The sequence below is a fragment of the Gopherus evgoodei genome, chromosome 19 (assembly GCF_007399415.2).
Source record: "Gopherus evgoodei ecotype Sinaloan lineage chromosome 19, rGopEvg1_v1.p, whole genome shotgun sequence".
NCBI lineage: Eukaryota > Metazoa > Chordata > Testudines > Testudinidae > Gopherus > Gopherus evgoodei.
In genome coordinates, this window is record NC_044340.1 from 6,407,710 (window position 1) to 6,431,886 (window position 24,177).

Below are 24,177 nucleotides of genomic sequence, written 5' to 3' on the forward strand. Positions count from 1 at the left end.
GGCTGCCTAGTTTGCCTAAATGGTTGCACCGGCCCTGCCCGGGACACTTCTGGCAAATATTTTTGCCCATAAAACCTTGCTCAAAGCTCACGGAAAGCGCTACAAAGTGGTTGCAAGGCCCATCCGTGGTTGTCTATTTACAGTCACTGTTTGAATGGATGTTTGCAACCATTTCCAGCCAGTTCTACACCACAAAATTGTACCTGAGATCATCTCTGAGGGCTTTGAATGAATACACACTAAGATCTGGTGTTAAGGTCAAGGACGAGCAACTTTACTGAATGTTTCCAGCTGGGCTCAATGCTGGCAGCTGAAGTCATTGAATGTAACCATCCCCTTGCATGGGTCAGTGATACAGGTTGGACCAGGGCCCTTCGGCACCAAAGCACAGTCCTCTACCACTCACACTAAAGCAGTACAGTTCCTTTTGTCAGTAGCAGTAGTAGGCTGTCATCCTCTTGTGGACCAGCCACAAGAGAGGGCCGTGACACACTTTGCCAGGAGAGAACGCTCCCTAGTATCATATCCCAGCATGGATCAAAATTTGGTGCACGACTTCCCTGCCGGTTGTTCTAACATCCTGTCCGAGAATACTGAGAGGGACCTGCCCCAGAGAACGTTACATCCAGCTCGTCCCCGTCTACAGCAGATCCCTACCTTGACTTGGATCGGTCAGATTTACTCCCAGACTCCTAGCCTTCCAAACTGTATTGCAAGCATATTGGAGACGAGCGCTTCTCTTAACCCTAATTTACATATGGCATAGCTAACTTGCCCCTTGCCGGACAATCCCAGTGTCTGCAAATCTCACCACCTTGCTGGACACTGTTCCTTCTGGGTGACTTGCTGTGTCAAGGGCTCCAGATTGCTCCCACCACAGCCGCTGGTGGCACTCTATCCCCTCCATGACTCCTGGGTAGATCTGAGATGGCTACTTTAAGCTGCTGAAGCCAGCTTAATGGGCAGGCAGCATCTGTGAGCCTTCCTCATATGCCCTACACTCAATTCCCCAAGCCCTGCTTCCTGATTTACAGTGACTTCCTAAATATGGCTGCTGAAGCCTCCACCTTCTCTTTTGCTACTTATCTAGCATTCTGCTTCCAGACAACTCTGCCTGATGGTGGCCAGTGCAGAGATAACCTATCGGCCCAGCCATCTATTGCTCATCAGTTCTGCTGTGCATGCAGCCTGCATTTTGCTATCCCCAAATATCCAACTGGTACCCCTGTGTTCTGCGCGCAGCGGTTTTACCAAATGAGGTTTCACATTTCAGCAAACTCTTAAGAGTTATGACAAACTTGTCTCCCTCAAGCCAGTCTTTGCAACATTGCACCAAACTGCCTTTGATTTGATCCTGCTACTACCACGGACACATCTCGCCATGTTCTACTGCACATACACCGTGTCCTTCACTGAGAAGGCTCGTGCCTTCGCTTAGACGGATGGTGTCCATTAGAGCTTGTGGGTGGGTTGATATAAGCAACAATGCACGGGAAAGTCAACCGATTAGAAACACGAGAGGGTAAGGGGTGAGCCGTGGACATCCAGGGAGAATTGGTAGGGAGGTTTGGTCACTCATTTCTTTGAGCAACCTGAATGGGAACATCCTGCGCTAGGCAAAGCTCACGCAGACGATGAAAACTCATCGTGAAGAGCAGACATCACACAGCTTCTGCAATTACTTGCTCCTCCTAGAGAAACAAGGAATGCCAGCTGAGTGGAGAGATGGGAGCCTGGAGACACTGTCAATGGCTGCTAGTTCAGCACCAAGGAAGCAGGGAGTGAAATCCAGAGGCAAGTGAGGGACTCTTAATGATGGGGTTTGGTCCTTGATGAGTGATGCTGCCAGCAGCTGATGGAGCAGGACACAGGGAATGGGAAAAGCTGGCTCCTGGCAGAGATAATGCCAAGGGCTCTCCTGGGATAGAAAACACAGTTACAATGGAAAGGCACAGTAAGATGGTCAGGTGGCCAGGGATGGTAATGGGTGGGTCAGCAGTAACGGTGAACAGAGCTGACAAAGAGCCCAGTGCTGCAATTTGCTGACTCAGCAGCTCCAGTCCCCCAGGAAGCCTAATCCACACTTCACGGAGGGTGCTGTGGCTCGGGGAGACGAGAAATACAACTAACAATAGTTTGTGACGAAGGCAATGCATCCTGCAACTGTCTGCCCCACTTCAGGTCCATACCTGTCCCACCTAATGCTGACAGTAGCTAACTCCCTCCCACTAAGGTGGGGAATGGTGGCTGGAAGTTCATTGCCTCTCTCGAAAGTCACTGGTTTACCTGTGTGTTTCCCCATAACAATACTTAGCATTTATACAGAGCGTCTTGTCTGTAAACCCCACAGCACGTTACAAAAGGGTCTAAGTATTAGCGGATGAGGAAACGGAGGCACCAAGAGGTCACATGCAGAGCTGGGACTAGAATCCAGGGCTCCTGACTCCTAGTCTGTGCCTTGTCCGCTGGTGCATGTTGTCTCTCAGAGCCTTTGAGAGATCTCTTCCTGCCCTCCCGCTGTCTGGCTCAGGAAAGGTAAAGCTAGAAGGAGGCTGCTGAATGCTAAGGTGTGGTAACGCAGCTGGGGGCAAGTCACATATTCACCTTCAGCTCATGATTCCATACCTGCTTCCATACCAGCTCCTGATTTCATTTCCGTACCTGTTTGAAAATAAAGCAAGCGTCTACAGCCTTGCCAAGCCCAAGGGCACGTGTCAGTATTGCTGAGCAGGCAGGCTCTTTGCTGCCGGAGGATGCAATGGTGCCTGGAAGTTCCCCTGAAATAGGTATCCTCTTCCAACCTAGTCTGAGGTTCCACTGCATGGGGACCGGGAGCTACCATCTGGCACTACGCTGCAGATTGCTGTTGGGATATGACTTCGGAGTAGGGTAGAGACCCCACCTCATGGATTCGGCACCGTTGTGCAGTAGGGACGACCACTAGGATTCATCTCTGCTTTCCTATAGGTTCAATCAGTGGGAATTACTCCCCTGAGCTGGGATCTAACTCAGCTGCCATGTCACCTGCTAGAACCCTTCTCCATCCCCAGCAGAGTCATCAGTGCCCTTGTAGGACCCAACTAAAGCATCCTGAATGGTCAGTCACCCACACCTACTGGTTTCCAGCTCCACTCCGTGCAGTGTCACGGGTTGGGACCCAGACCCGTTGCCCTGCAGAGATTCCCACTGGGACCCAGTTTGTCGGTTCTGTCCACTGGGAACTCACCTCATTCATTGCCATGCACAGGCTCTGACTGGCAGACGATCCGAAAAAACACTGTCTGTTTGCACTGGAAGAAGCGCGAGGCCAATTTTGAGGGGTTCATTTAGCTCTGATTTAATCTGCATGGCAGCTTTACCCGTATAAATCAGAGCTTAATGAGAACAATCCACCTGCCTGCCTGGGCATTTAACAACAGACTAAAACGGGAGTCCCTCCAGGAGCAAAACATTCTCTACAAAGGCAGAGCCCCCAATGTGGAAGCCTCCAAACTGCCCCAGAATTACTCAGAGAGCTGCTTAACCCTTTCGAGGAGCTACCCTTCCCTCCCACTCTGGCTGCCGTGGGTTCCATCTGTGCAGCCCTCCCAAAACCTGCATTTGGCATACTGGCTGATGGGCACTCTGCTTGTACACCAGGCTGGCCCGCTTGGGTCTGTGTCCTGCTTCACTGCGTGGGCGCAGAGCAATGAGATGCAATAGCAGGCACTGAGCTGGTGTCAGCTTGCATGGCGTGGACCCAGTCAGAATTGCTGACCAGGTTTCATTAGCAGGCTCTGCCGCCACAACCAATTTGTGCTTTGGGCCCTCTTTTATGTAGACGGTCACTGGAGCATGTAGCCCCCTCCAGTCCTCGGCAACAGCATTGCACTGTGCGGTGGAACAGGGGCTTCTGAGCAGTGCACACGTCAATTAACTCCCAATGGTCTTTACTCTTCCACTTCCACTTCACTCGAGAGGGCTCAACGCTGAGCCAACACCCCTTGACTTCAATGAGCGGGAAGGGCACTTACAGACTCGGAGCCAGCGTGAGCTACTGACCCCTCCACGCCGTCACGCTGTGCAGCCGGCATTGGCTCTGCAGAGCGTTTCCCATCTCCCAGGGACATAAAGCTTTGGGAGCTAAGGCCATCCAACAAGCCTTCCCAAAACGTCCCAGTTTCCCTTTGAAATGTCTCCTGGATATCATAGCACCTCCCTGGTCTTCTGGAGCAGCCAGCTGCTAATTACCAATGCCCAGGAGCCCCTTCTGGTTTCTAAGCACCATGTCTGTGGCTCCCACCTTGTTCTTTCAGCCGGATGATCTCAGTGTCTGAGCCGAAGCTGTTCCAGGCAGTACAGTTGTAAATGGTCTGGAAATCGGCTCGGACAATGTTGCTGATGGTCAGTGTCGAGATGACGCCTTCCTCTGTGCTGACTGTCTCCACCGTGTAGCGCCCTGAGGTCCCAGACTCCAGCACGTTCTCCTTCCAGGACCAGGCCTGCAAATCAACAAGAGGGGTTAGTTGTGTTCATTGAGGGCCTGATTTTCTTAGAAGGGCCTCAACTTGGCCTGGGGTGTCCACCCCTAAATAAAAGTAGGCACAGACTGTAGCCTGCGGCTGTCTAATGTGCAAGGGGAATCAGTTAGGGGTGGGACTTTCAAAAGCGTTTACAAGACTTAGGAGCATGAGTCTCACTGAAAGACACAGGAACCGGTGCTCCTAAGTCACTTAGGTGCTTTGGAAAATTCCACCCTGGACATCGAAGTGCCAGTGGCTACACTGCAGCCACTAATTTTCAAATGCAGTTGTTCTAGGTGTAAACTGAGGCACAAATTCAGAAGCCAATCAGCAAGATACCAAGATCTGGCACGTCTTGTCCAGTTCTAAGGATAAGTGGAGCAGAGAATCGTACAGCGGGCCCTCTGTTTGCTATACTGGGGAAATTGAACAGACAGCTTGGCTTGAGACTGGAATGATTAAAATGCTGTAAAAATGCATTCGTGTTCAATGGGAGGGACACGCCTGGATTCTGTTCTGCGTCATGCATCATCAACCCGGCTGCCAGCTCGCTCCAGCCTTCAGACTCTTTCCTGGGAGCTGGATTTTCTGTTCCCAGGTGCAGTTTGTGGCCCTGAACGTTAGCAAATATTCCTGTCTTGTAACCTGTCTGTGTCTGTCTGGGCTCAACGAGTGGGGACGAATATGGAGCCCCACAAGCAAGATCTTTACAACTGCTGCAGTGGCAGCTGAATTCTGCTGCTTTAGGAGCTGTGGGGGCATTCTGTGCTGGGGTGGGTGCGAATGCGATCAAAGACCTGCTCAAACTGTTCACTGCAAGTTAGCTACACTCAGTGCTTTGATGACCCCCAGAACTATAACTTCGGAGCACGCACAGCACCCCTGTGTAGCAGGGCTGTGCTATTCTCCCCATTGTGTGGATGGGGAACTGAGGCCCAGAGAGACTAAGGGCTAGATTCTCAAAGGGATTGAGAAACCCTGCTGCCCAGTGGATCTCTCAGCTCTGAGTCAGATGGCCAGGCTTGTGAGGTGGCTGGGGATTGTTAGGTGCCTAAGAAAAGGATTCTCAGAAGCCAGCACACTGAGTGGGGAGCTGCCGAGCCAACCAGGAATGAAACACAGAGGAAAGAGATGCGTCTTAGGGTCCACATTCACAATGATATTTAGGTGCCTAACTCCATTGGTCTGAGCCTTAGGTGCCTGAATGAGAGGCCGGAGGCAGGCACCTGTCTCCGCTTGGCATTCTCAGCCATGAGCCACATCCTGGAGCTGGGCGCCTAAGTCCCTCTGCGACTCTAGCTGTCTCACCACTGCACCAGCTTTTCTTCTCCGGCTAGTTTACACTGTTTGGTCACAAGTCGTATGTGACTCCATCCTGATTTCTGCCAATCAGTTTATGTGAGCAAATGTCAGCCGCTGGGGGGTTTCAGGAACGAGAGCTGGCAGCAGCGCCGGCCCGGTCTCCAGCCTATGAGCACAGCCAGGCCTCCTGATTGGCTGAGGAACTCAGCAAGCCTGCTCTTAAATCCAACCACTGATCTCCGGCTGCTCGGTGCACATGCCCACAGCTGCAGTCTCTCCTGTGCTTGCCCTTTTCCTAGCCTGGCTCCAGGCCTGATCCTGCCCTGCTCCCAGCCTCGCTCCCCTGCTTCTTCCTGCCTCTGACCCTTGGCTCTGACTCCTGGTCCCTGCCTCCAGCTCTGACCCGTGGCTCTGACTCCTGATCCCTGCCTCCGGCTCTGATCTTCAGCACTCTTCCTGGCCTCTGACTCGAACTCCAGCCACTAGGCATGACTGCCTCCACTCTGCCCAGAGGCCAGTCTGCCCATATCCCAGTTCGTGACAGGGTGATTGCAAACTTCACTTCGATTATCTGCAATGTGCGATTGCTCACATAAGTCACGGAATAGGTTTATGGCTCCCTGATTGCTCCCCTGAGTCACATGGTATTGCTCCCTGTTTAAATAACTGGAAGTTTTAAAACCAGGAGACTCAGAATGGTGAATAACCAGCATCGACCAGTGAACAATGTTCATGCATCAATCCCTTTGAGCACGTGACCGCGGGTCTTTATGTGAAGAGCAGCCTTCATCCCAACCACCACTCATGGCCACAAATGCCCTGCACAGCAAACTGCAAGGATGTGGTTGAATCCAACAGCCATTTGGAGTTCAAACTGTGCTGCTTGTCTTTGACCAGCTCTGGGGAATAGCCTGAAAGCATGCAGCTGGGTTGTTCCATGCTTGGGTGCAGGTGTGTGAGTTATTTCATGTTTGAAGGCGTTTACATGTGAGGGATGCTGGTCTGTTCGGTGCCCAGATGCTGTGATTTAAAGGCTGGACGAAGGTGTTTTCCTTGGCGACGTAACATTGGGTTTAGTACACCTCTACCTCGATATAACGCTGTCCTTGGGAGCCAAAAAATCTTCACGCGTTTTAGGTGAAACTGTGTTATGCTGAACTTGCTTTGATTTGCCGGAGTGTGCAGCCCCCCCCCCACCTCCGGAGCACTGCTTTACTGCGTTATATCCGAATTCGTGTTATTCCTGGTCACGTTATATCGAGGTAAAGGTGTATTAGAGAGAATGTGGGGGAGGGAATCATTTTCTTGGACCAGCTTCTGCTGGGGAGAGAGAGACAAGCTCTGGAGCTGCACAGAGCTCTTCCTCGGGTCTTGACCCTGGGTACAGTATACTCAAAGAAGGAGCAGCCCGGTTTCCCAGTGCATAGGATGCAGGGCTCCACCAGAACCTTTTTCCATAAGCAGCCAAGGGCTTTTTCATCCCTCGGTTACAGAACACGCTTCATTTCTGACTTTGCAAAAGCTTGTGAATTTCCCAGCCAGTCAAATGTGCAAAGTCACTGCCTGGGGCTTCGAAGCAGCTTGCTTATTACCAAGGTGATTAAAGGCCACCAGGACTTCTCTAATGAATTCACACAGGATTAGAGTGTGGCCCACAAGCCTAACCTCGTTCTCTAGCACAGGGCTGGCCAGGCGCTACCATGGGAGGGGCGCCAGCTTCTCTCCTGCTGTACGAGCCCATTCAGTATGGAGATAAGGGACGAGCCTACTCACGATTCTGTCCGGCGGAGGGGTGCTGCGGATGAAGCACTTGATCTGTCCCTTCTCCCCATGCAGGGCGTGCTGCGTCTGAGTGCTGGAAATGATGGGAGGGCCTGGAAGAGAGAAGAAAGGGTGAAACCTGGCTGACTCCCCCCATCCCCTTCCACATGCAAGGGGACCCCACAACAGGAAATATTGCGTGATGCTAATGAAGAGCAAGCAGCACAGTATCCCCTCCAGGGAAGGTTTTTTTGGGGGGAGGGCGGGGGGGAGAGTGCTATCAGAGATGCTGTGTTACAGATGCACTCTTCTTTGGAGAGAGAGATCTCAGATCAAACCTTCAGGGGAGCAGAGATCTGCAACATGGATACGGTGCGGACCAAAGATCCTGTATGGGGACCTAAAGCTCTGCTTTCAGGCCAGACTATTCCCTTTCAGTGGGGCTTGTGGGCCTTGCAGAGATACGCATCAGAGCTGTGCTGTTTCTGCTGAGCGGTGTGACACACACCTGGGGATCTGCATTGTGGATACACTGCTCCCCAGCTCTTTCCAAGCCCACAGTGGAATCATTGACATAAACTGTAAGACACCTTCACTTTCCCCCTCTAAGGCAAGGTCCCGCACGGTGCTAAGCTCTGTTCTGAATTCTCTCCCGTCTCAGGTGCCCTGTGGGCGGCCAGCAGAGGGAGTTCTGGCACAATGCAAGAGGCACCCTGTCTCTTGCTCGCCCTAGAGGTGAAAGCCCTACAGGCTGTTCTGAGCCCCTCGTTATTTCTCGCTCTCAGACAGTTTCCCCGTTGCACATGCCCACCTGTAATAAGGCCTTGTGATGGGGTCACTCAGGGAGTGCAGTGGCAGCCTCGCCCGAGCAGCTATTTCCATGACTCAGCGCCTGCATTCATTAGGGGACGATTACACTAATTCCTCCCAGTTGACGGTCTGGAGTTCCAGCCGCCGGCTCCTGCCAGCCAGGGTCCTAGCTGTCGGCCCCATTCAGCCTGCTGCTGGCCTAGGATTCACCCAGGCAGGCAGCGGGCTGAGCGCGGCTGGGACCCCGGCTGGCAGCAGCATGCCAGTAAAAATCGGCACGTGCGCCGGGAGGTTGCTGACCCCTGATGTAACAGCTCTGCCGGCATAACCCCACAGCCTACAGCCAAGTTTTTTCACAGGGAAGGAAAACCACCTACCTCAAGCACTGGTTGCTAGGTCGTAAGGACATAAGAACGGCCATACTGGGTCAGACCAAAGGTCCATCTAGCTCGGTATCCTGTCTTCCGATAGCGGCCAATGCCAGGTGCCCCAGAGGGAATGAACAGAACAGATAATCATCAAGCGATCCATCCCCTGTCGCCCGTTCCCAGCTTCTGGTCGACGGAAGAATGCTTCTACATCGGGGGCTAGGTTGGCATAGCTACGTGCCAGAGGGTGTGGATTTTTCACACCCCTCAGCACCATCGCTATGCCAACCTAAACTTTAAGCGTAGGCCTGCTCTAGTCTGGCTTCTCTTCGATTTTAGCCACCTGCCACTTGGAGATAGATGGAAGATCTTGTAACTAAAGCACAGGCCTGGGTGTGGGGATCTGGGTTCTGATTCTGACTCTAAATCATTTCCCTTCAGTGCAACATTTGCCCATATGGAAAATGGGCGCAGTAATACAATAAGAATTGTTAGCACAGTGTTTTGAGATCCTCCAGCAGAAGGGGTTACAGAAGTGCTGATATTATTTAATGGCGCTACATGATTATTACACAAACAGAGCTGAGGTCATCTAGCCCATCCCTGTACAGTGCAGGATTGTTCTCCAGAGCACATTTTTCTAGCGCACTCATATGTATAGCGGATTGTCTCTTGCGTGTGACGGAACTCATTGGATACAGCCGGTTCTTCTCAGCACACTTGTTCGATGGATGGAGCTCTGAGTTAGCGGCAAAGGGAGCTCCGGGGGCAAACACCAGGCCTGACATCTTTCACAGGAAGCGGGTTGGTTTTGTGCCTCTGATCGGAACAAGGGAGATTTCAACCTTGGGACTGAAAAACATTTTATTGACTTCTTTGCATTAAAAATATACACTGCTTGTGGAGTGAGCGAGCCATTCCGTGGGGACGCTGGGGGTCAGGCTGCTTACTCAGCAGCTTGTTTTTCATTTGCTGCCTGCTATGGGGGTGGATCAGGGCCTTTCATGTGTGCAGCCACCTCTGGAAGGGCGTGGGAGGTGGGGATAGAGCTGAGCTACAAAATGGTTGCAAGGCGGGTGGGTAGGGGCTATTGGGCTCAGCCTCATCTCGGTAGGGTTTCACAGAGCGGCGCGCTCTCTGGCTTTCCAAGCACAGAACGGTTAGAACTTCACCATCTCCCGCTCCACTGCTCCCCAGTGTCTGTGCCATGCCAGAACTGCCGCTGTCTGTCAGGCCAAGAACTTGGGAATCCAGCAGCGCTCGGTCTGCTGGGTGGCATACGGAGGAGGGGAAGGTTAGGCTTCCTGCCGCTCTCATGGCACTCCTGTGCCAGCGCGGGGGAAGCAAATGCAAATGAGGGAACGGCTACCAGCTATGCTCTGGAGCTGCCACTGCATAAATAACTTTCTGAGGTGCGGATTAGAAAGAAAGGGGCTCGCCCTTTGACGGAGCATGGTTTGCCTTTGGAGCATTTAACCTTCAGGATGGGAGAGGTCAGGCCCCTAGCTCTTCCAGTGAGGACCTGGGAATGAATGGGGATCGAGGGGGAATGATTCCAGGAGAACAGAAAAAGTGCTGGCATCATAATTACTGTTTATTAGTCCCTTAATTAAAATAGATTTACATTTCTGTGAGCTGCTGCTGCAGCTGCTGGTAGACGGGAAAACAGCAACAAGCCAGGATCCAGGCATGGTTTGTGCATCAGGGTGAAGGCAATTAGCTTCTCTGATGGGGGGGATGAGGCAAAGGGGCTGCGATTGGCAGGATGCAGGCTGCCCCTGAACTAAACATTCTGCACGCTCGCTTCTTTCCCAGTTGAGTGGAACGTGCTCTGAACGCCCATGGCATGGCAGGGCCGCTCTGCCAAGCATAGCAAAGTGGACTGGCAGAGACAAGACCAGTGGGCCATACTTTGCTCCTAATGACCAACTGAGCTGCTGAGCCTTGTTTTGAATTCACATCTGTGGATTACATTGGAAGACTTCTCCTCCCCCCAGCACACACACACACACACACACACACACACACACACACACACACACACACACACCTTTTCATGTGTAGACACACATGACCACAAATATTCATGCACATTCACACTTTTCATGCATAAACACATATGCATGCATATATATATACACATTCATACACAAATTCACAGATAGATTTGTGCATAGACACGCTGGCATAATGCATGCAGAAAACACACCTACACTCACTCAAACACACATATTTGCACACATACACACACTCCAATATATATATTCTCCATCTGTCTCTCTCTCACACTCCCCACACAGAAATCCTCATTCCCACAGCACGCTTTTGAACAGAGCTATTTGCAATCTGCAAAGAAAAGTCTATATGCACATTTGGATTTTCAGAAGACTGCGCTTTGGCTGAATTAGCACCATTTTAAGACTCCCTTTCCACACAGATTCTCAGAAATGAATGGTTGATAAAAAGGAGACTTTTAAGCAAATATTGCAGGATATTTGCAACAAGCACATTTTGAATTTGCAAACATGAATATGTCTCCTATGGAAAAGTCCTGCAGAATTTAATAAAAAATGCTAGATTCTATAGAACCTTTAAAACTGAAGCGTGAGATTTACCCCACTATTGAATTCTTAACCAGACACCAGGAATACATCACGTGACTACGCTGACCAATCAAAACAGCTCACCTATTGAAGACTCAGAACAAAACACATGCAAACAAGCCCCAGCCTAAGAATTATTCACAGAAATTATTTGATGAATAATTCCGAATACAGAATACACAGGAGAAAGTCAAGATTCGTTGAGAGCTAATTCCCAAGCAGAGGTGAAAGTCACAGAATGACTCATAAGAGAAAATGAAAGACATTATTTTGCAACACTTGCCAGAGAAGTAATTTTCACTGACATCTTCTGCCCAGGTCTGGTTCCAAATTATTCTCCCAGCTCTGCTCTTACATAAGCAGTCCCTTGCATTCACCTATATACCTCTGCAGTTGTACCTCCATACACATTCGCACCCCTTCTGGCGCATATGCTTTCATAGATACATCCTCACTCCTTACAAGCTGGCAAAGGATAGTCTTTTCACAGCACTAGCCTGCGCCTCTGCCACAGGTTTAGGCGAAGATTTTCAAAAATAATGACCGGTCATGTGGGATACCTCCATTTTTGGACACCCAACTTGATTTTCAGGCAGCGACGAACACCCAGCCTCTGGGATTCAGGTCCCTGAAAAGTGTCTGGAGTTGGGTTCCCAAACATCATTGGTCAATTCTGAAGAACCTTGACCTTAATCTCTCTGTGCTTCATTTTCCCTATCAGTAAAAGGGGGACAAAGAATCCGGCATAGGGGGCTGTGAGGGTAAGTTCCTCAATGTCTGTTGGGTGCTCACACGCTATAGTGCTGGAAGCCCTAGAAAGGCATGTTAAGAAAAGAGCCTGATATGAACAGAACACAAGGATGCATTCCTTTGCTTATTCAGAGATTATGAGCGTGAGGGACCCAACGATGAGAGGGGTTTGTCGCTCCTAAACAGAACACAGCTTTAACCAAATGGAGTAGACATCTTTAAAGGAGGCTTTGGCTACAGTAGAAAGGGTTTGGCGGAAACATCTCTTCGGCGTTTCCGTTGAGAACTCTATAATGTTGTTTTGCTAGTATAGCTTATAGTGTTTCTCTAGCTTTTTGATACTAGAGGGCTTGCTGCCTTCCTAAGCTGTCTCAGGGAGATCTCTGGGACCGGCGCCGGTCCACGGACCAGTCATTGAGAAACGCTGGCTTATACCAGTCCCGTGAACAAAATATACCAGCAACAGCACTTTCCCCCCAGTATAGCAGCACCTAAACTAGGATTTTTGCCAACATAACGATGTTGGTTGGGTTGGGGAAAAAAAAATACACCTCTGATCGACCGGACGTTTTCAGTTAGGGGTGGGTGAACTCCAGTGGCTCAAGTAGCTTCATTAGCTTTGAGAAATAGCCCTATTTGGGATCATTATCCAAACTGCTGGGGCCTGGAGGCTGGGCAGGACAATCTCATCAGAGCAAGTCCCTCTCCTAAGGCTTCCCTTCCTGTCTGAGGTGAAATCAGGATGGATTGAACTCATTGCGACCATCTGTGTTGGTTTTATCAGAAAGTTCACCCAGCTCAGCCAACATTCACTCATGCTTCATGTTCCCATCTATCTCGCTCCCTCTCTTTTCCCCTCCTGTGTGCGGGCAAACTGATACATGGTGGTTTTAGTTTTTAACCTCCCGGTTAAAAATTTTATTATCCTGAGTGTGTCCTACTTTCCATATGTTGCCTTTTGGCACCCTGAGGAGAATTAGGACCTGATGGTGAAGCAGAAGTAGGACAGAGAACCCTGGATTCCCTACACAGGTCTGCATTCTGCTTGACTGCCTTCCTATGCAACGTTCGTTTTTAAATTGGCCATGTATGAGTGTGTATGTGTTTGTGCGAATTTAGTGCTGGAGAAGAAGGTCATCAGTTTGATCCCATTCAAAGGAGGGAGGAGCCTACTGGACCTCTGGAAAAAGGTATGCGATCCCCAGAAGGGCTTTCCTACAGGAACGACAATGGCTTCCCTCTCAGAAGCAGAGAGGGCTCAAAAAGAAATCAAGAGTCACCTGCGTGGGAGCAATGGAAAGTGCAGGGATGGGGCCACAAGTGTAATAGAAGACAGAAAACCCCAGACGCACATTTCTAGGTGTTGGACGGACAGCCCTAGAGACTGAAGCTTTCTGGTTTGACTTATAACTGATACAACTTAGGCTTTGGGCTATATTTCCGCACCTCCCTTCCCAGAGAAGGGGAGCCCAGGAACTCAGTTCTTGACCTCTTTGCTGAGATTATCAACCTGGAGTCACAGAATCATAGATTATCAGGGTTGGAAGGGACCTCATGTAGCCCACCTCCTGCTCAAAGCAGGACCAATCCCCAGACAGATTTTTGCCTCAGATGCATGAGTGGCCCCCTCAAGGATTGAACTCTCAACCCTGGGTTTAGCAGGCCAATGCTCAAACCACTGAGCTATCCCTCCCCTCAGAACACTTACCCTCTCTGAGGCTGAACTCAGGACCTTCTGATATCAGACTGATTGACATATTTGGACTCAAGAAGGAATTTCCCCCGGGTCAGATTGGCAGAGATCAGGAGAGGGGTCGCCTTCCTTTGCAGTATGGGGTATGGCTCACTTGCAGGTTTAAACTAGTGTAAATGGTGGAGTCTCTGTAACTTGAAGTCTTTAAACCACGATTTGAGGACTTCAGTGACTCAGCCAGAGGTCTATTACAGCACTGGGTGGGCGAGGTTCTGTGACCTGCAATGTGCAGGAGGTCAGACTAGATGATCATGACAGTCCCTTCTGGCCTTAAAGTCCGTGAGTCTGTTAGTGTGATCTCTGAGCTATGGACACCTCTCCCACAGAAAGAGACCATTTCCACCAAACTCCTCTTCCAGGGGCCACTGGACACACATCAGATGGCCACTGCCAACCTGGGCTGCACCTAGAGATGAAAGGATCCATAGCTCATGACCAGTCTCTGCCCACCAGTCTCTTCCATATATTGGGATGATTTGCCTGTCAATTTCTGGCATTATGAAGTCTCTGGGAAGAGGGGGCATTTGGGTGCTACCAACTGCTATGGACTTGTAGGTATATTATGACTATCTGTATTTCCGAAGCACTAGGCACTGCTGTCACAGACCAGGACCCCACCGTATTGTACACCATTCTCCCAAGCACTGCACAACACAGAACAAAATGACAGTACTAGCCACAGAGAATGTATGTTCCTTGTACAACTGTGACACAGAGGGTCATTGCTGGTTTGCTAACCCATCTCAGCTACTCATCGGGCCTGACATACTCACAACACCTAACACGCTATTGTCATGATACATACCCAAACCATGGCATGTTGAATATCACTGGCAAACAAATAACTCACTGACCATTAATATACTTGTGTGGTGTACAAAAGTTATGGATATGTGCTAGAGCTATTTTCTTAAAACATGTTTTGGAAGCAATGCATATGCCCAGTCTGTCCTAGACAATGGAATGGGTACTTGCTTGGCCAACCGGCCTGTTCGTCAGGCAGAGACAGTGAAGGTACATTTACAGAAAAGGTAAACAAAGCCCTCAAACTAATAAGGGGAGAGATAACAATTCAGTTATCACCAGCAGAGGAGGAACTAGCTCGAAATCTTCACCAGACCCCATGACGTCTCTTCCCAGCAGGAGAAAAGGAATTTTATCCGAGAATCCATTCCAATGGTTTACTGGACTATAAAGACAGGAGGTCTGAACCTTACATGATAAGTAATTGAATCAACTGATTGGATACAATATTACTGTATTATAAAAGCGTATCAAGTAAGGTCTTTTATGACAACTAATGACACACTGGTGCTTAATATCATTGTGAAATGTCTCTATTAACACTCTGATGAATTATGGGTACTCGCTGCTATTATGCTTTAAAGTCTGTGACCAAACATAGGGAGAAGCAGGTTTTCTCCCAGGAGGGAACGTAGCTATCTACCTGTCTCCAATGAAATTAAACAAGATGTGACCAAAGACAGTTAAGCTCATTTACATATGACTCAGCAGGGGGATGGGAAATCCCCAGGAAGGGAAGAACAGCAAGAGGTCATCTAAATCTGGGGACAAACCAGTGAGCTTGGGAGGATATAAGGAGAGAGAAGGAATCTTGGCATCCATCACTGGACAGACACAAGAGGCCAGAGCTTTTGTAAGCCTAGAAAGATGGGACCTTCAAAGGGGTTGAAGTCTCTGAGTATACGTGAGAACCCTGCTCTGGCAAAGATCTTTCACTAGGAAGACAAGGGATACCAGCACCTTGTACATCTGTAGAAGGTCCTGACTGAGAGAAAGCCAGCCATGGCTGGAAAGAAAAAGAGTGATAAGAAATCTCCCTTGAACCAAGGCTGTAGCTTGCTGAGTAAAGTCTTAGCCGCTTGAAAGAGTATTTCACTTTGATTTGCTTGTAACCATTCTGCCTTTATCCCTTGGACTTGACCTCACTTAAAATGAATCTCTTTTTGTTCATAAACTTGGTTTACTTTTAATCTAAACCAACCCGGTGCTGTGTTTAAATGGACGCCATTGTTAACTCCAGTTTAAGGCAAGAAGCTGCCATGCTTTTGTCTCTTTAAAGGGGCTACACACCTTATAAATTCTCTGAGTGTCCCAGGAGAGGGCTGGACACTTTCAGTGCAGATGGTCTGGGGAAAATTTAAGCCTAGGGGTGCAGAGGTCACCCCGCGAGCAGTCACCAAGACTGATGGAGTCCAGGATGGGGCTGCTGCGCACTAGGCAAGCTGTTGGGGTCACAGCACTGAACCAGGGCTGCACAGCACACAGGCACTTGCGTGCCTGCTTGCTGGCTCTCGGCAGCCAGACTGTGAGCCACAGAAGCAGAGCATTTAAAGCACCCAGGCTTACAGGCAGGGGGTGACACAACCTCTCACTGGTCTGAACAGCATCCCAAAATGTCACAAGGCCCCAAGGAAGTGGGATACGAGCAACACACAACATGATTTTGCCGTGGATGTGTCTCTTTTTATGCTTACTAATCTACAGTCACGCTGACGGGGAACAAGCTGCTACGGCTTGGACACATTGCGTCCAAAAGGCAACGCAGGCACTTTGCCCACAGCTTGATATCATCTCCCAGTAAGGATGCAATTAGGGGAAGCTCATTTTAATACAAAGAGTCAGCAAGACGCCTCTACACCACTGAAACCCTCAAAAAGGGCTTGTGTGTGGACTTAAGAGATGCCCAGGCCTCCACACTGATTGGAATTTCATGTAGATATGTAGAATGTCAGGACAGAGTGGAGATGCTCTGGCCGCAGCTGCAGCATGTGGGGTACTTACACTTGCCCCCACCTGTTCCTGGACTTGTTCTCTGGGCATCAATCTCCCGGCTTATCCAGCTGGCATCTTTCACCAGGGCTACCATCCACGCATGGGCATTTATAAAAAACAAACCCAAGTTTAAAAGGATGGGGAGGGAAAGAGGTCACTTCAGCCTCCAAAAGAAGCAGGGAGAGATTTTCAGTGGGAGTGAAAAAATGTTTTGTGGTTTTAAAAATGTCTCCTGCCTCAGCTATGCAAAGAGCTCCTGAGGCTCCCCTCCGCACACATCGGGAACAGAGAGAACGCAGCAGCTCTGAAAATCAGGTCCCAGGCGTCTCCGGTTTGGATCCAAACAATGGAGACAACCAACTCAGTGGCCACTTTTGCAAACGTGGCTCTAAGTGACTGGCCCAACACAGTGTGATGAATGGAACCGGAGAAAGAGGCTCAACTCTGAAGGGCGTAGCTGGGTGTGGCAACACGGCTTCTGAAACGCAAGGGCTAGGCTGCTTTGCACCCGGAGTCTCAGCATGTCACGCTGGCCTCCCGGCACCATTGCTTTCCTGCCTGCATCACTCATTGCTCATGAAACACACAAGGTCAACCAGCAGAACCAAGAGCAGAGCCCAGCTTTTCAGGCTGGGCTTTCACTACAGGACTTAGCGTGCCCGTATGTGTCAGCAGTTGAATGCTAGTTCCAAGTTCTGGGAGCACTGCAAGGCTGGGTGGACATCAAAGAAAGAAAAAAGCCTAAGTCGAGAAAAATGGCTTAATGATAATAAATAAAATAAATAATAATAATAAAAGGGTCATTTTCCCTCTGGATAATGGATTATCAGCTTTGGGTCTGATTATTGCTGCAGGAATTCAGAGACAGAGGCTTAGCATCATGCTAACAGCATACAACTAAAGACCGTTTCGTGAAATAATAGTGTAAAGTTGAAGCCTGTTTGCATCTGGGACTGGAGTCTGAGTCTCCAACAGGAGGTGGCTGCTCATGAAGGCTGCCAACCTCCTGGCTTGGGATTCAGTACTAAGTGTCAGACAGCCCACAGGCAGGAAAAGGCTTTAAACAGGGTTGCTATGGATATAAATGCCGGTGCTGTCGGTTGCGGTTATTTTTAGCATCGCAGTGCCAATTTATTTGTGCAGCCCCAGAGGCTCACACAAAAGAGAAGGCAGATTGCTGACTCTGGAGCATTTAAGGAATGAAAGGAAGGTCCAAACTTCCCTGGGGCACCTGAGTCAATATCCGCCTTTCCTTTGAGGTTTTTGCAGCATTAAAATCTCTTGCTGGGGGAGGTTTCATTTCATCTCCTTGAGTTCAGCAGAAGTTCGAGATAATGAGCAAATAGCAGGTCCCGTTCTACTGGGTTGCACGGGTCACTCGTATGCCCAGCAATGAGCACCGGCAATGCAAGGTTCATTTTGATGCAGTAAGGCAGGCAGACAGACCATTTAGTCCATCTGTGCTACTGACACGGCCCCTGTTACCAGAATACTGAGCGCCTCACGGTTGTTAATGCGCTAATGTTCACCACACGCCTGCCAGATGCGGGCCATGCTATTACTGGACAGCTGGAAACCTTTGGAGAAAAGGACCTGATTCTTCAACCACTGAGGTCAATAGCAACCCACTCCCCCCTTGACTTGACTGGGGCCGGATCACAAGGGGGCTTTGCCACGGTCACATAGGAAGTCTGTGGCGGTGCAGGGAATTGAGCTGGCATTTCCCAAATCCCTAAGCACTGGACCCACTGTCCTTCATCAGCTGCTCAGTTGTCAATAAAGTTGTGTCGACCGAGGCATGACTGTGCATTACAGCCAAAAAGGGGGACCCACCCGGTCCCTCTGCCAAGTACACCACCTCAAATGTACATCTCAGGAAACTGAGGCACAGAGAGGTGACACGAGTGCCCCAAGGCAGCAGATCAGTACAAGGGGACGTGGGGCATTTCTGGCACCTATTCCCACCATTAGTCTCCCACTTGAGGAGACCTTGAACTCAGGTCCTGGGATGAAAAGGCAGAGAGGTTACAAAGTGAACTATCAAGTTATAATACAGCTGCCTCTTCCATTCTAGCTCTCTGATGTCGATCCCTCCACGCTAGGCTTATAGGGTTCCTTGGGTCTCTCACCCAGTGAGTTGTGGGTAATGAGAGGGAACCCTCATTGCAGGGGCTGTGGTCCGTTGTTCCCCACGCCAAGCTCAGGTAATACAGGCCTGCGGTTCTGCTGCATTGCCAGAAATGGCAGGTTTTCGCTCCAGGGGCTCAGCCTGCTAAGACTAGCTGATGAATCAATAGCTGCCCTGCTGCTACACAAGGAGATTTTGTCTCCTGCTCCTATGCCATCAAGGTGGAGGGGAGCTCCAGATGCCTGCTCGTGCCACGGGGCAGTCACAGACCCTTGTGTTAATGTTACTATCTGCTGCCCACAATGTAACGAAGAGAAGAAGGGATCAAGATAGACGGGGATGTCTGGCAAGGTCGCCAGCCGGTCGTCCCTCCTGAAGATTGGTTTGCACCGTGTCTCGCCTTCCAGCCGATCACTCATTTATCCTTATTATTGCAATGGCCCGTTCCCTGAGAAGACTGCCCCATCAGAAGGCAGGAGACGTGCTCTATCAGGGGCTGGCAGCAGCTGAAGATCAAATTGGTGTCGGAGCTGTGAATTGTTTTTCAGAGAGAAAGGATTTATTGCATGTGCTTCCTCCCTGTGAGGAACGGGTTTGTGCTGAGCAACTAGGGAAACGCCTGGCACAGAATAGTATCTGTATTAATTCCCTGTCGCCACGGTAGGGCCTAGGAGCTCCAGTCCGGGACCAGACCCCACTGTGCTTGGTGCTCTACAAACACGAAACAAAAAGTCAAGACCCTGCCCCAAAGAGCACTTCTCCATCTGTAGCACCTCTCAGAGTTTGTCATGACTAGACTGAAAGGTGTGGTGAAGATGTCAGCTAGTCCGTTCCAGCTCTCTAGTGTCAAGAAGGCAGTGCTGGTTTTACCACATGTGAACCAGCTGAACTGGAGCTTGGCGGGGCTTCAGGGGCACTTAAGCACATGGTTAAAATGAAGCACATGGTTAATTTCTCTCCTGAAGAGTGACGATTTCCTGATTCAGGGCCACTACACTTTACAAATAGACGTTACGCTTTGTATCACCGTGGGGAGGCAGGCGAGCTTTCCATTTTCCAGGTGGGGAAACCGAGGCATGGAGTGGTTCGGAGACTTACCCTAAACTGCCCAACGAGCTCTGAATTGGGCCCCATGACTAGAGTTTTTCCATGTCACTGTACTGTCTTCCTAGCTTGTTTTTGATACAGACGGGTCACAGCCCACTGGGTACCTATTTCTTAAATGGTGAGTGCAGGCAAAGGCAACCCAAAAAGAACTGGGGGAAGAAGAACTGGGAGAGTCTGTTGTGGTGGCGGCACAGCCAGTAAGGGTGGTCAGAAAGCTCGAGAGGCGTTTGGTTTGGTTGCTGCTGATTCCTGGCACCCTTGTTGCCTCTGCTGAATGCTGCTAATCTGCATAATCCTCCCTGCTGTTAGCAGAGGCTCTGAATCCTACTTGTCTTTGGCCTGAGACTCCAGCTTCTGGAGGATTCCATGGTGGCCTCCAAACTCAGTGAACTGCTGACCAGGCCTGGTCACAGGAAAGTGACATGGAATGGGAGGGAGGGGAAGAATGGCGAGATGGAATGGCAGGGTGCAAAGCCGGGCTGCATCACTGCTCCTCAAAGGTCTTGTGCACAGGACACTGGATTGGGAGTCAGGAGACCTAACTTGGCCATTGGCTTGCTGGGTGATCTTTGGCAAGTCACTTCCCCTGGCAAGTCATTTCCCCTCCCTGAGCCTTCCCCATCTGTAAAATAGAGAAAATGAACCTGATCTCCTTTGTAAAGCGCTTTGAGAGCTATATGAAAAGTGCTAGATAAGAGCTAGGTGTTTATTAGCAGTAGTATAGTTCCTAGAAGCCCCAACCCCACTGTGCAAGATGCAGTCCAAACACACCACAAAAAGGCAGGGTTAGATCCACAAAGGGATTTATGCATCTAGCGGCCTCTTTGAGCACCGAAGTCCATAAGTCAGAGCTTCAAAACACCTACTCAGCTGCTGCCTAAATTCCCTAGATGCCTACATTTCCACCTGTAACATTCCCTGAATGTCTGCTGGTGCACAAAGCTGCCTAGCGCATGCTTATGCCCCCGCAAGACTCCCTAGCATTCAGGCTGCATTGTCATTCACAGAACCCCTGCTCAGCTGCCCCTGAGTGCCTGTCTACCAGGACATCAGTGCATGGCAAGCCAGGGGCGAATCGACAGTGTACCAGCCCACCATGCACGAACGTTCTGCGCAGACAAGCCTGAAGTTTCCACCGTCACCAAGATGCCTATGTTTCGGCAGCCGGGCATGCACACAGCTACCTTGGTCCTGCCCTGCCCAGAAATTGAATGCCTATCTCACTCCTAATCCTGACCAGGGTCACACACTGGGCATTGCATTGCCCGACGTGCCAGTGGGGCCCCTCCACCAGGCATGCTCAGAGAGAGCCTGACTCCACTCAAAATGGCCAGCGGGGAATGAGGAGACAGCAGCGTCCCTTGTAACCTTTAGCACAGGCCACTCACCAAAAAGGTGAGACCCCCGTTCAGTTCTTTCCTCTGCCTGATGTGAGAATGGGATTTGGACAACGGTCTCCCACCATGCTGGTGCGAGCCCTACCCACCACGCTAGAGATGCAGTCTTGGTCTCTGATTGGCCCAATGCGTAGTTAATTATTTTTCCACAGTGGAGCAGCTCCGGCAGGAGAGATGGAGTGGCAGATATACACATGTCATAATATCACACCCTCCGGTGCCTCGGGCACTCCCCTGAGAATTACAGCCCACTAATGGGGTACTGAGGTGTGCTACAGGTTATAACGAAGGCTGCCCTCTAATTTCTCCCAGCTGTGAATCCCAAGCAGAGAGCAAGGGTTCCCTGCAGCTGAGACATAGGCCCTATCTCACCTTCCTCTCCCGCTAAATACCCAATAGCCCAGTGGTGAGCGCACTCAGCCAGACCCAGCCTCTGCTGGATTTGGAGCAGGGACTTGTACTCCTATCTCCCTGGCGAGTGCCTGGACTGCGCTCTCTGACCCAGTGTGGACAAAGGGGACAGCGTCAATATGGCAGCTGCTAGCCTGGGGGTTAGGATGCTGCAGTAGGGGATCTGGATCCAAGTGCCTGTTTTGAAACAGGCAGAGAAGGGATTTGACCACATGCCGCTCATGTAGCAGGTTAAGGCACTAACCACTGGCCACCTCTTCCTCGGCTGGTTGCGAGACAGGGCTGGCCGGGGGTATGTGCCTCTCTCCATGCACAGAACCCCAAGCAAAGAGAGGTGCCTCCCACCAACTAGGACTTACCTGTCTCACTATACTTGAGTGGCAGGGCTTAGGCCGAGCCCTTTCCATGGCATTTTCTGTTCCAATAGCCCAGGCAGCTCCTGGCTCATCATGCTGGCTTCAGTGAATCCCTTTCTCAGGTGTCTAACTCTGCCCTGACATCATCTAGGGAGCCTGGATAACTCACTTGGGGCTGTGGATTCTGCTGGGCAGCAGGGCACCTAAATGTTAGGTGTTGCAGTGCTAAGCCTAAGTCCCCGTTGTGGATCTAGCCCACAGTCCCTGCCCCAAGGAGTTTACAATCGGACAACAGACAACAGGTGGGCAGGCAGGGGAGCCCAAGGTAGCAATGAGATGATTGTATTATAATCCTGATTTGGATCCAATTCAAAATATGAGATGCCAATTTTCTGTCAAAAACAACAGTGGGCCAGATTTTCTGAAGAGCTCAGAAGAAGAGAGATTATATGATAGATAGATAGACAGAAGGGATGTATGGCGATCGACAGATAGATGGGCAGGCTCAAGCTGCCAAATTCAGATCTGGACACAGATTTCAAATAGCCCCACACTTGTGGGTTCTTGGGTCTGGGGCTTTGATCTGGGACATCAGCTGTTATTTTCTTTTGTGGTTCTTACTGTGGCATCTGGGTACCGTGTACAGAGAGGGGCCACTTGCAGACGTCAGAGTCAGGTTCAGGTCTGGAACACCTCTAAAGTTCAGGGGCATTCCGATCAGCAGTTTTGCTACAGGACCACCTTTCTCTGTGAAGTGCTCCAGTGGCAGCTTCTTATTCTGTCAACCCCATTTGTTCTCAAAGACCTGCTCACAAAGAGGTAAAACACAGCAGATTTGCTGCTACGTACATCCCTAATTTTGTGTGCTTATGCTAAGGAGCGGGCTAGGGAATCGAGTCCCAGCAGGTCTGCGAAGTCAAGAAGCCGAGGTGGGATATTTTCTGAGTAGCACCAACTTTATTAGTTCCTCTGTAAGCACTGCAATGTAAAAATCAAAGCTGGTTTCAGCTCCAGAGGACACAGGGGAAGCATTTCCCATCCTGCTCCCCATGCACGTGGCTTTGGCACGTTACTCACTTGATCTGAATTCAGGGGGTGTATGTAACTGGTGGCAAGAGGCGAGAAGGTTCTCTGTTGTTTTTTTAAATTTGCTGCTTTGTGTCCTTCAAGCGATTTTAATTTTAATTAAAATCCAGCCGCCAAACGGGATGGAGAGTGCGAGAGTCTGTGGGCAGGGAGGAAGTCAAGGGAGTGGTTGGCTTTCCGTGGCCCTGGGGTTTTCTTCTTAGCATTATCTGCATTTCAAATTAAACTGTGCGGCTGGCTGTGCTGCTTCCCCTCAAGCTTGCTTTTCTTCATGACAATGAATTGGGCCTGAAGCCTGTTGTTTTGCCAGACAGGTGACAGACTATGCAAATTTCATGCTCTCTTTACACTGTTGACAGTTAACACAGCGCTGATCCTCCATGCAGCATAGTTCAGTGGACAGGGCATTAAACTGGGAGTCAGGAGACCCAGCTTGCCATGGACCTGTGGGGTAACCTTGGCCAAGTCATGTCCTCACCATGTGCCTCAGTTTCTCCATTTATAAAATGGCGCTGAGACTTACCTTTCCTTTGCGAAGCACTGAGACACAAGAGTTACAAAGGGCTGTATCAGGGCTAGGGATTATTAAGTTCTCTTTGGGGCTATTGTCGGTTACATCAAGGGCTAGATTCACAAGGGGGGCCGTGGGTGCCTAACTGCCATTTTAGGCACTGCTATCATTCACAGAACTCCTGCTCAGCTGACTCCTACCCCTGGAGGCACCCGTGGTGCTGCAGTTTCCGCCGTTAAAGTCCCAGAGGTGTCTGGGTATGAGCAGAGCCACCAAAGTCCTGGCACAACCCAACAGCTTGGCCCTTATGGCACACCAAGGCCCTGGAGAGATTTATGAAGTAGGCGTTTCCCTGCCTATTTCACTTTTGGGGGTTGATTTGGTAGTTACCCGAGTCCCCCTTGTGACTCTAGCTACCCCCCAAGTACTTGGGGCTGAGGAAAAGTGAAGAAGAGCTAGAGAATGGTCTAGATTGGGATCCAGGCTCAATTCCCTGCTCTGCAGGCCATGACTCTGCCACTTTTTCCTATTTGACC

General features: G+C 50.2%; 1 protein-coding gene across 2 annotated transcripts in view; it reads right to left on the reverse strand.

Annotated features, from left to right (window-relative positions):
- The window catches only part of KIRREL3 (kirre like nephrin family adhesion molecule 3), a 723,719-nt gene that overhangs the window by 52,094 nt on the left and 647,448 nt on the right, over window positions 1-24,177 (reverse strand). The window contains exons 11-13 of one of the 2 annotated variants that reach the window (XM_030538379.1): window positions 7,578-7,678; window positions 4,283-4,481; window positions 2,626-2,661 (exon numbers count right to left, since the gene is read on the reverse strand). In XM_030538379.1, coding sequence (XP_030394239.1) covers window positions 2,626-2,661; window positions 4,283-4,481; window positions 7,578-7,678 — 336 coding nt within the window. The remainder of the gene's footprint in view (window positions 1-2,625; window positions 2,662-4,282; window positions 4,482-7,577; window positions 7,679-24,177) is intronic. The other variant, XM_030538380.1, reaches the window with a different exon arrangement.